The sequence below is a fragment of the Oxyura jamaicensis genome, chromosome 15 (genome assembly GCF_011077185.1).
Source record: "Oxyura jamaicensis isolate SHBP4307 breed ruddy duck chromosome 15, BPBGC_Ojam_1.0, whole genome shotgun sequence".
Taxonomy (NCBI): Eukaryota; Metazoa; Chordata; class Aves; order Anseriformes; family Anatidae; genus Oxyura; species Oxyura jamaicensis.
Window position 1 is genome coordinate 12,566,275 of NC_048907.1, and position 12,907 is coordinate 12,579,181.

Consider the following 12,907-nt stretch of genomic DNA (forward strand, 5'->3'; position numbering starts at 1 on the left):
GCCGCCGCTGCTCCCCCCCTGGTCTCAGTGAAGCGAGGACACGGGCGGGTTATAAAAATGTACACTTTATTACACCTTCAGGTAGGATACATGACTACTCCTTACAACCCTACTGGATCAAGTACAAATGCTTATGTTCAGAAGTTATGTACAGGTTGACTTCCTAACACACGCCTGGGAGAAAGACACACAGAAAGGGGAAAAAATGTGATTTTTATCTTCATTAACTGACCTAAACAAGAAATAATTGACTCTTTAGACACCAAATCAGACCAGCACAATGATGCAGTCAACAGCTCTTCCACTGCTGAAGTGTTCCCCCCCCCCCCACCCCCCACGACTTCCATTCACCTAAAAGAAGCTAAACGTTTAAAAGTAAAAATGGGGCTAACTGTGCAGTATTTTTGGATGAGCAATGTACTGTACACGGTGTCAGTTAGCTGCTACCATTGCATTTACTTTGCATGTTAAACTATTCCATTGCCAACATTGCTGGCTTTCCAGCAAGTAACAAAGTTTAGGCAATGGCACAGAACAGTGGTTTGGCAGGGTCAGGGCAATACTTCACCTACAAGCTAAGAAAGACGAGGAAAGAAAGACAAAAGAAAAAAAATATCCCCCAGATTTGCAGACCTGAGGGTCCAAGAAAAATTGGATATAGGAGAAATGCGGTATAAAATTAAAAATAAAAAATAAAAATCAGTAACTCTGCCTGACCCACTGTTTACATTCGTGATCTTAAAAGAACTGGCTACCAGAGGAGATGACTGGGTATTCTTTCTTGTTTAAGCCATTTGGATTGCGAGGTACCAATAGGTGTGTGTATATAGAGGTTAAGAACAAAAGATAGACTTTCCTTGCCTTTAAACAGGCTCCCCTCTTAAAAGGCTAAAAAGATCACGAAATGAAAAAATAATTTTAAAACCATTTCAGAAAAGGAATGTTGTAATTTAGTCTGTATCTTACATGTTGTGCAGTATTATGGCCAAAAGTAAAATAAATCTATTTAAGCCACTGAGAGCTTTCTGATTTCTCATGCAGTGTTGTTTGCAGAGTTTGTTTTTCTTTTTATGCAAGAAAAGTAAAGAAAACGCCCACAGTTCTATGCAGCTTTTTGCTTTTTTTTTTTTTTCATAACAATAAGGCAAACTGATTTGGAGGAAGAGGCCACGCTCTATTCACATCCAAAATACCCACCTGAAGATACATTCATCATTAGCTTTAGTAAAAGAATAGTACAAAAGTTAGATCTTATTCTTTACACAATTGAAGAATTAGTCTTAGAATTTCACCATTCTCCCCTTCCCCCAGTCCCCCACCCTCCCCAAGCTGAAAGCTGAGTAGAAAGTACTGAACATTTAAACATGTTGCAAGAGCAGAATGAAACTAAGAGATTAAATGTTATCTGTTGGAGAGTTTCCGAGACCGAAGTCCTATGAGAAACAGCTATGGACCATTTGTTTAGTTGTATCCACTAAACAATTATTTTACAAAAAAAAAAAAAAAAGGCTGGGGGGGCTACACTTTAATACACATCTATATCAACACAGTATTTACTCAGTTCATGCCTAAAATATCCATTATCTAAAAGTGAAATAATGAGAATGAGGGCACAGGTTGGGTGCTTCAGTAAACTGTACACGAAACTACTAACAAACATTTTAAAAGACGTACAAAAATGGAGAATGAAACTTTTTTTTCTTTTTTAATTACATATACTTACAGGTTTTCACATTTAGTGGCTAAACTTTTCAGGGAGCACTTCAAATGTAAGTTGGATCTTCCAGAGGTATTTACCTCAAGAGAGAACAACATGCAGCTTTCAGACAGGTGGAAAATACTTTGCTATATTAGCCACACCTGATTCTTTGACTGGCTTCACTGTGCATACTGAGTGCACATCCAAACTATAGCAAAGAACTGCATAGTCCCACAGGCCGTTTATGGTATGCAACATGGATGGATTTTCCTGCCATTTGTGGCATTTTACCATTTTACTTTTGTGAACCTGGGCAGAACTTAATTCTAACTAATAGTTGCTTTATCTGGTTTGAATGAGCACAGAGAACACTGGCAGAATGCACTTTGTACAGGTTCTGAACACTAAACAGTTGCTAATATGCTGAAGTTACGTGAGAGTTTCCACATTCAAATGTTCACCAGCAAAATCCTTCTGTTAAAAAAATAGAGGTGGTTTGTCTTCATTTGGATGTTTGGAGTAGCTTGTCACTTGGCATAGCAAACAAGAAATGCTGCATTTCCCTGTTATTGCATTTTAATCATTAGTTCAACTTGGTTTAGTAGGTGCCTTTAATCTGACAGTAGGCGTCCTCATTTGTACTTTTGCTTGCTGATTCTGAGCTTCAGATGTTGCTGGTGTCTGGGCTGGGTTCTGTACACCTGGAGCCTGAATTTGGGGAGATGCTGTTGTCACAACTTGCTGTTGTATCAGTTTCTGCTGGACGACTTGAGCTGTAGCAGTTGTTGCAGGAATCACCTGAACCTGCTGTTGACCTGCTGTTGTCTGTGAAAGTGTCACGGTTTGGGGCTGAGCTTGAACCTAGACATTAGGATAACAAGGCAGTTACAAAATAGTACTTTGGTATTAAGCAGTGGTCATTAAATTTCTGCTCTACAGAAGGAGGTGTTTGCTCTCTTGACTGACCAGCATCTTGGACAAAGTAGAAAGACTGGGAGGGATACTAGGAATTTAGGGTCTGTGGCTTCAGTATGAAACCATGTTCTGCCACATTTTATAGACTCTTATCAATCCAAACTAAGAGCCAGGATGCCTTTAACTCAGATCTCCTCAGTGCAGATTAAACATGAAAATATTTGGAGGGTTAAAAACCAAAAAATAAAAAATAAAATAAAAAAAACTGTAAAATAGGAAATTCTAGTGCCACAAAAGTGAAGGGAGCCTCTATCACCAATTTAAGGCAGAATAGTTTGAACTGCATCCAGAAATCTAATTTTCACAGCCCTACCCAGAGGAAGGGGGAAAGAAGCTCAACATCTCCTTACTCAGAAAATGTAATGAAAACTGAGCAGCTTCAGATGCCTTTTTCAAGAGGCAGAAGCCCAATGATCCTGCAAGGACTTCTCCAGGGGACAGTTAACTCTTGACTGACCCGCTGGGAAGCACTAGCAAGGCAGGTGACCACATACCGAACATCAGATGCTTAATATAAAGACTGAAGTTTTTAAAAAAATACTTCACACGGCCTAATCCTACTGTCACTGTGTGTGTGAGGGGAGCTGTTTGTTTTTACCATGGACGTCAACAGTCCCAGAGATATGCCAACATCAATGCCTTCTGAAAAGCCAGTCCTTAACGTCCCTTGAAAAATTATCTAAGAGCTCTTAGCGACTACAGGGAATAACTCGTGTTGACTGATGAGGTTTCTACTCCCTACTGTCTACCTTGCCCTTGCAGCATTCACATCTGAGGTGGTTAACCAGGCAGCTTACACCACTTTATCATCATTTTAAGATAAACGGTCACAGATTTTATTCCACACTAAAACACTGCACTATAAACTGTGACAGATTAAGAGCTGATTGGCTCAGATTTCTGCGCACTGAGGGCAATAACCTCATCCACCATCCAAAGTTAAATCACTCTTGCCAATCAACAGTGTAAGTTGTTGCTAATGGTCTGAAAGAGATTGTTCTCAACAGCGTTAAACAAACCGCCTGGTAGCTAAGGGAAGGGAGACCAAACCGTCTGTGCCCCTAGTGCCGCCTGCTATCATTCCATGTTTAGAACAGATACCGCACCATTCTGACATTTAGTAAGCACTTTGCATGGCTTTATGAACTGGAACAAAACAAAGAGTTTTATTAGCCCCAATTTTTGTACAACAAATTTAGATGGTGTTCATTAGTTCCATTATTTGCTATCTTGATTAAACATCACAAGAAAACAGTATTTAAAAAACACTTTCTGCTCTAGGAAATACTTTCTAAAAATCTGTTTTTCAGCTCATCCACAGTGCTGAAAGCCACATTGCTCCATCTATCGAAGTTTTATACCAAAGAATATACAGCAACCTGACAGTTTTCATGTGATTCATTTTTATAGAAGGGAAATTGCTACATCCTTCAAGAATTCTATCTATACCACACAAGGGGAAAAATACTTATCTCCAAATAAATGAGCTTTCAATAGGATTGTGTTTTCTTGTGCTTTATTTGAGGAGTGCAAAACCCACCTGTTGAGAAACCGAAACCATCTGTTGAATGTTGGCAACAGTAGCCTGTTGCTGGACCACTTGAGGAAGTTTTGCAACCTTTATTGATATGAAATAAAAGAAAGATTTAGTCAAAATAAGAAATTGCTAATAGCAGCAACACACCATATCTATCAAAACTGCTACCCAGTGAAAACCTTTCCTGAGTCCTGTTCACTGCAAGTTTGTATCTTGGCCTTCTCAGTGATACTGCACTTTTGTAAAAATAAACTTTCTAGAACAGTGTATTGAGAACTTGGCTAGGAAAGGAAGAGGAGTAGTAATATTTTCAGTTTAACTTACTTGTTTCCTCCCAACTATATATAACACTGAAGGCAGCACAGACATTCTAACAGGCTACCTTATCTTAGACATACTTTTGAAAGACTAAGGGTTCCAGTTCCTAATGCCCTTCATTTTCCTTGGTTAGACTGATCTAGTTATCCAGAGTAGTTAACTACTCTTGGCTGCTAGAGATTAGGCCAGAAGACAGCACCAGAAAACGGGAAGAATCACATCTGAATTTTCCTTAGTAATACAGTACATATCCCTTGCCTAATAAAAAGGAGTAATACTCTATTTCTTTCAAAGAGGAAAGGCAAACTTCTGTCAGATGGTTCCTTTGACTTGCTAAAAGGCCACATATTCACCACCAATATATTATAAAAATAATTTAAACAAATATGCAGCTAATGGGTGTTAAAATGCTACATCACCTGTCAGCTTCAGGGTTATCCAATCACAATAGTGTTTAAAGGTGTAAAACTGTGTTACCTGTACCTGAATCTGGGCCTGCACTTGCTGGGTTCCGCCTGGCTTCTGGGTTTGGGAAATTGGTGTTGTTAAGAACTGTGTTTTAATGGCAGGCTGTGTAGTATATGTTACTTTTTGTTGCTGTGATGTCTGCTGTTGGGTTTGGACTGTAACCTGTTGAGCATTTATCTGCAGAAGAAAAAAAAAAAAGCATCAGTAGCTACAAAATATATATGTATTTTAAAGAACAGGAATGTAGCTAACAAGATTAATTACATTTTATCATTTAAACAAATCCTCTCATGTTTCAAAATAGCAAAATGAGCTAGGAGTGTTGCCACAATTCACAGCCAAAGCTTTACAGCCACAGAAGCATTACCTAACTCTGTGGAAGGGTAAACTGTAAGTACCTTTTGTTGCACAGTAGCTTGGCCCTGTGCAACCTGAGGCTGGATGGCTTTCTGTTGCTGTGCTGCTTGATGATGCTTGAGTTTTAGAAGCTGCTGGACATGCAGTGGCTGTGCAACTACTGTCTGGCCTCCTGAAAATTACAAAAACAATTAGAACTGTAAGATTCTTCATTTTATTGCTTTGTCCCAGTAACCACAGCTTGCAAACAGATTGTGCTTTTATAGACTTATACATCTGCCTAGCTTTGAGCACTAACAACCCACTGATTTTAATAGGAATAAGACATATGATTTTGACAGTAAAAACATTATTTTATCTAAGGGCATGAGTAAGCTAAGTATGTGTTCTTACAGTCACTTCCTACAGGAAAAAATCTGTCTGCACTACAGAAGAGAGTTATGAAAGACAACTTTTCCTGTTTCCACTTCACATTTAAAAAGATGCAGTTACTATGGCATTATTTTTAAAACTGTGTCTGTTCACCTACTCATACATACAAATTTCTGAGTTAAGAAAATACTAACCTCCATACTAACCTCATACTGACCTCCAGGTTAAATGGATTAAGTGCAATTCTCTTACCTCATTTTTGAAACATAATGGAGTTTAACCTCTTTGGCTTTAGTTTTCAAAGTGTCCCCCACAGAAGACATTACTTGAAACAAACACCCTACCTTTAAAAACAGTGGAATTTAAACTTATGTTTTAGCAAGTCAGTTGACATACCTGCTGCTTTCTGTGGCTGCCCAATAGCAACACTAATGCCTGCAACAGTAACAGGGAGCGTAGTGACTCCTGCAGATGACACAACAGCAGCTGGAACGGATACCACTGGAGGTTTTGCCAAAGCAACCTGTGCTGCTTGTGGAGTTTGGGCCTGGATCTGTCCTTGTGCTTGAAGCTGGGAAGCAGGAACACGAGTCTAAGCAGTAAGGAATGAAGATTATTGTACTGGCACAAATATATATATATATATATATAATTTGCTGTATATAACAGGTTATTATGAAGTGATAGTTGCAAATGTTTCCAAATATAACGTCTCTTTTACATGAAACACGTCACAGATGGTGTCAGTTGGTCTTTAAAGCTATTTGTGTTAGAGTTCTATCTTTTGTACTGTCTAAGTAATGCAAAAGGCGCTTATGTGCCTGAATAACCAGCATTCAGTTAATTTGAACTAGCAAAGAGAACAAGCTGTCCAAGACTGTTTTCATGAAGTCAAAGAAAAACTTACAAGACGAGCAACTTGCAGATTTGTCACAGTAGTGCCTGTGAGAACTGCACCAGGACGAGGTGCTGTAACAGCAGTGAGCTGTTGCGTTTGCTGTTGCTGTTGCACTTGTACTTGTGCTGTTTGCTGTTGCGCTCCTTGCTGTGTCTGCTGTGCTGTCTGCTGTTGAGGAAGCTGCAGTTTCTGTTTCTGCAACTTGATCAGCTGTTCCTGCAAAAATAAAACACTTCCATCATTTCAAATTCTTTATATGACTACAGGAAAAAGAATGGAGATGAAGTTGCAGCTTTAAAGGAGAAAGATTCTATGCCAGACTTAAGACCCAAGAACTAAGAATGCAGCTCCTTTACACTATGGATTGCCAGTGAGCTAGAAGTAAGTACTTTATATCCTGACCTATGGCGACAGTGGTGCTATTTGAAATGGCTATCAGACTCCCTGTCTCCTTGAAATTTTACTGAGATCAACTTTAACAAAGACCCATGTTTAATTTTAGTTCAGGAAAACAGGGTGCAACAGACACTGCTAATGATGCTTACAGTAACAATGAGAGCAACATGCCACATTTCTTCAAGGACATTTCCTTACCTGTGACAATTTGCCAACAGTTTTTATTTGAGCTGGAGACTGGGCTTGTGCCTGAGCCTGAATCTGAGGGACCTGCACTTGAGCTGCCTGCTGCTGCTGCTGTCTCAGAAGCTGGAAGTGAGCAGGGGTGATGGTTTTACCAGAGAGCTGAACTGTTGGTGTAGCTGTGAATAAAAAAATAATAATAATAAAAAAAATAAATCAGTGAATGGATATTTCACTGAAATTTTCACATTCAAAAATTGTCAGTGTATGAATTAATTCAACACCAAATTTAATTATTTGATTTCACCTGAAAAGCTACATTACCTACAGTTTGTTGACTAACCACAAATAACACATTCACATAAAAATGATGAAAAAACAGCATAAATAATACAATATATACTCCTTTCCTCAGAATGGGTTTTAGTTGCAACACTCGATTTTAATATTTTACTGCTTGATTGTTAATAAACCTTTTTAATTGTAATGCCTAGCAGCCAAGCCATTCTCTGCTGTAACACTCTATCCATAATACTCACTGGCAAAAAAATATATCATCTAAGCACCAACAATAAGCAAGTTAAAAACCACAGCATCATTTAACTGGTCTGTCTACAAATCCAGACTTTCAATACTGTGGAACTACAGAGGTCAAACAAACTACAGGAATTCTGAGGTCCTTTCGTACCCTATGAAAAAATCTCTCAGCACATGATTATTACCTGGTGTAACCTGAGTCACCAAAGATCTTGTCTGGGTCTGCACAGGTGTTAAGTTTGTAGTTACCACTGCTGATGCTGTCACTGATGTCACTGCACGAACCCCCTGTGTAGATGCAATGGTCACCAGTTCCGTGGATGCAGCAGGTGCTGCCGCCGTCCGCTGCTGGGTATGCACCACTTGTGCAGTTGCAGTGCCTCCCGAAGTCTGAAGAGGAACACAGTCATTATTGCTCAGTTCTCATACCTCACATAAAGCTATGGAACAATCTGGAAAGAGACTATATGGTTTTAGAAACAAACATCAAAAATAAAGCAAAGAAGGTCCAAATCTTTCTAACACATCTGTTTGAATATATCTCACAATTGGCATCTGGTTAAATCTTTTTCAAACATGCTAATCACCAACCCCTTAACTACAGTTGCAGTTTACTACCTTTCATTTTTTTTGCTTAATCTTTTTAAGATCTTGCAACCTTAAAATAACAATAAAAATCATCATTAACAGAGCATAAAATTGTTACATGCTGGCAATGACATTGACATCAACAATTTCCTAAGACAGCACTCAATTATGAACTAATCTTAACAGCATTATTTCTTAGGTATTTTGTTCTGATAAGCCATCCCAGTGTATTCTGGTATTTTGATATCACAAGACGCACATGAAGTTAGCAAGGAGCAGAGTTTCTGATAACATAGAAAGCTCCTGCTGGAAGCAGATACGCTGACACAACGTGAAAACAAAATCAATCCATAGATAAAACTGGTGCTGCAATCTACTCACAGTCAATGTTCCAGGTATAACTGGTGAAGCCAGACGTTTATTGATGGGCTGAAAGGTAGCAGCAGGGACTCCAGCAACGGTATTCACTATGACGTTTCCACTCACTGTAGCTGAAAGCAAACCAGGATTAAACATGAGATTGTAAGAAAAAAAAAGAGAAAATGTGAATGTCCTATCATCTCCAATGCCCAATTATAAAGTCTTCTTACCAGTCTGTATACTTGTCCCCGTAACTGCTGTTTTGATTGTGCCTGCCTATTTAGAAGACAATTGAGGTAACAGTTCAGAAAACAATAAAAGAAAATTGAATATAGCTCTTATATTATGTTGTTTAACAAAGTGATGTATTGCAGAAATGACAATTCAAGAAAAATACAATAAAATTAACAGATAGTTCTACAATTGCTTTCATTTTGCATATCAACAACATTTTCTGTATATATTAGGATTCTGCCATGCTAATGAGCAATTAGAGACCAATCAAATTTCTGGTCACTTCACATCCTTCTTAGAAAAAGGGAGCAATGTGTTATTCTGGCATGCCTCAGGTAACCTCTCACACATGAGCATCACTGAGCAGTAGATACACAGCAATACTTGTGGGTCAGAGCACTTTGTCTCTTTCTGTAAAAGCTGCAGTACTCTGGCCTTTCAACAACCAAATCACCACTACCTGCACATGTTAGTATGCAAACTGAACTGACTCTAATAACAAAAGCCTCAAACTTGTCATTAGAATTACTAATAGACTCTAGATTTAAAGAAGTAATGAAAGCTTTGCACAGACTTGCAGTAATACAGCTATTGTAGGTTCTGTAGAATGCAACATTGCACTTTCCCAGCTGAGGTTCATTTACTCAAAGCCTTGTTTTTAAGTTACTTTATCAGAGTAACTGATACAGCTACAGTCTCTTTATTCTCCAAGTTCTTTGGATACACACTGTGTAAATTCATTTACTTAAACTTCGATTAAAGTCTAAACTCAAAAAGACAAAATATTTGCAAAGCATATGGCAAGTTTTCACTTCAGAATTCCAACACCTATTGCAATAATGCTATGAACAGTTTTAATAAGGGAATAGAAAAAGATAGAGAAGAAGATACCAGGCATACTCAGGAAAAAAGAAAAAAAAAGAAATAGCTTTTATTTCCCTATACTGACCTAAAATTCTTACTTTCTAATGCAAGTAAAAACCACAAATATAGTACACACAAAGGAACTGAAGTTACTACATCAGAGACACCAAGCTCTCCCTTTCTTACCAATACTGCTGTGTTGGCCACAGTAGTTACTGCAGTCTGTACTACTGCCTGTGGCTGCTGAACTACCTGTGCCTGAGCCTGCGGCTGAGGTTGGGCTTGTGCTTGCTGTACAGCTGGTTGCTGAGCTTGCTGCTGGCCAGCTTGCTGCTGCTGAGCTTGCGGACCTGTCTGTTGCTGTGCCCTCTGCTGTTCAGCCAAAGCCTAGGAAATCAAAGTGTGAGCTTCATAGTCTTCAAAACAGTGCATGAATTAATCAGGATGTATTTAAAATGAAAAAGGCCCAAAATTTAATTCTAAGCATGTGTGCATCATACAGATCTGACTTCATTGTAGCTCTCTAACTACAAGTTAAATGATCTAACTAGTTTCAAAACTACAAGCTATAATCATGGTTATATAGCTTGTAGTGTAATTTACCAAGCAATTTACCATCAACAAGCAAGAATGAATATCTCCTGTGTAATTCAAAAATGGAGGCTACAGAATGGTCAAGAATAAAGAGATTTTTACATTTTTATAAGATTTTTACAATTGTTTGTTTGTTTTTTTTTTCACAAGTGTTCCAAAACAATGCTTGTAAACAATTATCAATGTCACATACAGGCCCAAGGAAAGGTCCCACTTTGGGCCTTGTGTATATTAAAAAGTTACAGCTACCCAGAAAAATGACTGTATCAGCAAACTTTACCCAGGAGTAGCCCTTCTCATACTCCTCTGTCGTCTAGTTTAACTACCGCAGTCTACATATAACCAAGACGGAGACTGTACCTTTTTCTCTTTTGCAATACGCTCTGCTCGGAGGGATGCAACTTGAATTGGAGGAAGTGGCTTATCATAGTTAATTCCACTAGAAACAATGATAAGACAAAGTACACAATAATTAAAAAATAAATAACTGAAAATAAATTAAAAAATAGTTTTAAAATGTTTTTTACACAATCCTTAACTCCTTCAAGATATAAAGTGCCCACCTTTCTGCAAGAACAGATGCATGCTTTGGATTCTTCTGAAAAGGATTCATGCCAAGTCTGAAATTGAGCAAAATTGCATTACTGGAGATAGAAGAAATTTAAAACCAGCATTTAAGTTCACATGTTTTAGTAGATGACACTGCAGTTGTGGTGAAGTTTTCATGATATATCCATTAGTACTGGAGCCTAAATAAAGGCAGACATTTTAAGAGAGATTCAGAGTAAATAATAAATGAATACAGAAAAAAAATACTGCAGTAATCTACATAAAAAACAAAGTGCTACTAATCCACACAGACATCAAAACATTTGCAATTCAGGAAAACAGAAAGTCTGGTTTATAAAGTAGATTTAAAAAACAACCAAGCTCCTAATCACATACAAAACCAACTTCATGCAGTGAGTAAAAACTAACCCAAACACATGAAATATGAAGATGTTCCAGGAACACAAGGCCAGAGCACAAGGAAAGAGGTCAAGAACAGAGAAGCAAAACAGCAGTTTGAAACAGACTGTGAAATAACTCTCCGCTGGGAGAGCAATTCAGAACAAAGTCTCCAGGAAGTCTGTCGTGATGGGGAGATGGGATGATCCCAGTTAAACTTACAGAGGTTTGATAGGTGGACTTCTTTTCCCTGCAATCATTTTCATCATCTCAAAATGATTAGTATAAAGCTGTGTGTGGGTGGCACCTTCATCTTGAGCATAGATCTGGTTGGTACGAAGTGGGCGACTGTTTTTAGTCTAAAAAATGAAAATAAACCAACTTTTAATTGTGAACACACCCCACATTGCATTTTGTCTATGTATAAACACATGGTGCACTTGTAGATTATTTAAAAACGTTCTCCAACATATCCTACCACAGACTGGTTTCTGCCTCATGTCATTGATAACTTACTGTTACACAAAACTCTATGGGAAATATATAAAGAAAAAGCAAAATAAGGAGCAGTTCTCACGGTCACACTGGCATCAGCACTTGGGGACATACAAAATGGCAAACTCTAATTTGAAAAAGAATCTTTGCTTTAGTTTAGATCTTGCAAGTTTAATTCAGTACCCAAACCAAGAGCCTATTAGTGTATAGTTATGCATAGCGCACGCATAATATAATAAAAACATCACTGCACTGCTCTCCCAACAAAGCTATGTTAACATCCAACACACCATGCCATTCTAATGCTTGGCTCCTCCTAAGTGGAAACTGCCAGTCAGGGACAAACCTGCTTATTAGTCAGAGAATGAGACTACAGTCAGAAGTTCTAGATTCTCTACCCAGTTCTGTCACTGAATCGCAGTAGGATTTGGAAGAAGTTGTTTATAATCATGGAATTTATTTTTGTTTCTGCAGCGCATTATCGTCCTCATTTACAAAGAGGTGCTTCAAACATTAAATTCACTATGTGTTTGTAATCCACTTAGACCCTACTATGAAGTACGTCCTTACAGATCTTAAGTACCATCATAATAATCAGGATAAGTTACATGGTGGTTGTTAGATGGAAAAATATCCACTACAGTTTAAGTGAAAACAAACTTCTTGCATGATTTAAAAATTATCTATCAAATCCAAAAGATGAAGTCTGGTGTCAATCCACTGTATCAACAAAGAAAGGAAAAAATAAATTTGGAATTTTCATTGATGTTTCAGAACTCAAGTAACACTCAACATGGATCTCATATGAATTATCTGCCCACCTCCATTGCTGCTAAATACCACAGTGTCTAGATTTGATTTTGAAAGAATACCAATGCACACCTTATAAATACTTTTTGTCTTCTTTTTAGGATTAGCTTCGTACATTAGCTGTAAAATAAGAAGGAAAGTTAGATGATCTTTTGTGGAAGATTTTGTTCAGGTGCTTTTTCTTTTCAAAGAAATCATATAAAATAAGTGGAAATCCTGATGAGGATAATTTTTTAATCTTTTAAAACTTATTTATTTACACTGTTGAAACATT

General features: G+C 37.9%; 1 protein-coding gene across 14 annotated transcripts in view; it reads right to left on the reverse strand.

Annotated features, from left to right (window-relative positions):
• Positions 1–49: 49 nt before the first annotated feature.
• The window catches only part of EP400 (E1A binding protein p400), a 48,206-nt gene continuing 35,348 nt past the window's right edge, over positions 50–12,907 (reverse strand). For 4 of the 14 annotated variants that reach the window (XM_035340596.1, XM_035340598.1, XM_035340592.1 and 1 more), the window contains 15 exons: positions 12,706–12,753; positions 11,551–11,687; positions 10,944–11,000; positions 10,741–10,819; positions 9,973–10,173; positions 8,919–8,964; positions 8,710–8,819; positions 7,926–8,130; positions 7,219–7,382; positions 6,634–6,840; positions 6,123–6,318; positions 5,396–5,526; positions 5,007–5,174; positions 4,215–4,292; positions 50–2,560 (listed from right to left, as the gene is read on the reverse strand). In XM_035340596.1, the coding sequence (XP_035196487.1) occupies positions 2,288–2,560; positions 4,215–4,292; positions 5,007–5,174; positions 5,396–5,526; positions 6,123–6,318; positions 6,634–6,840; positions 7,219–7,382; positions 7,926–8,130; positions 8,710–8,819; positions 8,919–8,964; positions 9,973–10,173; positions 10,741–10,819; positions 10,944–11,000; positions 11,551–11,687; positions 12,706–12,753 (2,100 nt within the window). In that variant the 3' untranslated portion in view covers positions 50–2,287. Of the gene's footprint in view, positions 2,561–4,214; positions 4,293–5,006; positions 5,175–5,395; positions 5,527–6,122; positions 6,319–6,633; positions 6,841–7,218; positions 7,383–7,925; positions 8,131–8,709; positions 8,820–8,918; positions 8,965–9,972; positions 10,203–10,740; positions 10,820–10,943; positions 11,001–11,550; positions 11,688–12,705; positions 12,754–12,907 lie in introns of those variants that run through there. The other 10 variants (XM_035340604.1, XM_035340603.1, XM_035340602.1 and 7 more) reach the window with 7 other exon arrangements.